This window comes from Eimeria mitis, genomic scaffold (assembly GCF_000499745.2).
Source record: "Eimeria mitis Houghton genomic scaffold, Emh_scaff2727, whole genome shotgun sequence".
Lineage (NCBI taxonomy): Eukaryota > Apicomplexa > Conoidasida > Eucoccidiorida > Eimeriidae > Eimeria > Eimeria mitis.
Window position 1 is genome coordinate 1509 of NW_013571072.1, and position 542 is coordinate 2050.

General features: G+C 54.4%; 1 protein-coding gene across 1 annotated transcript in view; it reads right to left on the reverse strand.

Annotated features, from left to right (window-relative positions):
* Positions 1 to 42: 42 nt before the first annotated feature.
* Positions 43 to 542, reverse strand: part of EMH_0057860 (uncharacterized protein) — a gene marked incomplete at both ends in the record, with an annotated part of 5851 nt that continues 5351 nt past the window's right edge. Inside the window, one exon of the mRNA XM_013497518.1 lies at positions 43 to 540. Within this exon, the coding sequence (XP_013352972.1) occupies positions 43 to 540 (498 nt within the window). The remainder of the gene's footprint in view (positions 541 to 542) is intronic.

Consider the following 542-nt stretch of genomic DNA (forward strand, 5'->3'; position numbering starts at 1 on the left):
TTTTAAAATATTGTACAAAATATTTATAAAGTTTTTTTCTGTTTATTTTTCTTCTCTCTCTATCGCGGACGTCTCCGCAGCATTCCAACCCCCGGATTTGGGGACATCACTCCCCATCCGTGGACCGCTGCTGCTGCTGCTGCTGCTGCTGTTGCTGCTGCTGCTGCTGCTGCTGCTGTTGCTGCTGCTGCTACTGCTAGTGTTGCTGCTGCTGCTGCTCGAAGATGCTTTCTTTGGGGCCCCTTGCCTGACCTGCTGCATTCGTTGTGCTGCTGCTGCTGCTGCTGGGTTTTGTGTGAGCTGCTGCAGTAGCGCGGACCCCCGGCTCATTCTCACGCCTCCAAGATAACCCTTACGCAGCTCTCTCTTCTTCTGCTGCTGCTGCTGCTGCTGTTGCTGCTGTTGCTGCTGTTGCTGCTGCTGTTGTTGCTGCTGCGTTGGCTGTTGCTGCTGCGGTGGAGTTTCCTGTAGGGGGTTTTCTTCCGTCGCGTCTTGCGCCGTTTCCAGCTGTTGTTGCTGCTGCTGTTGCTGCTCCAGTTGCT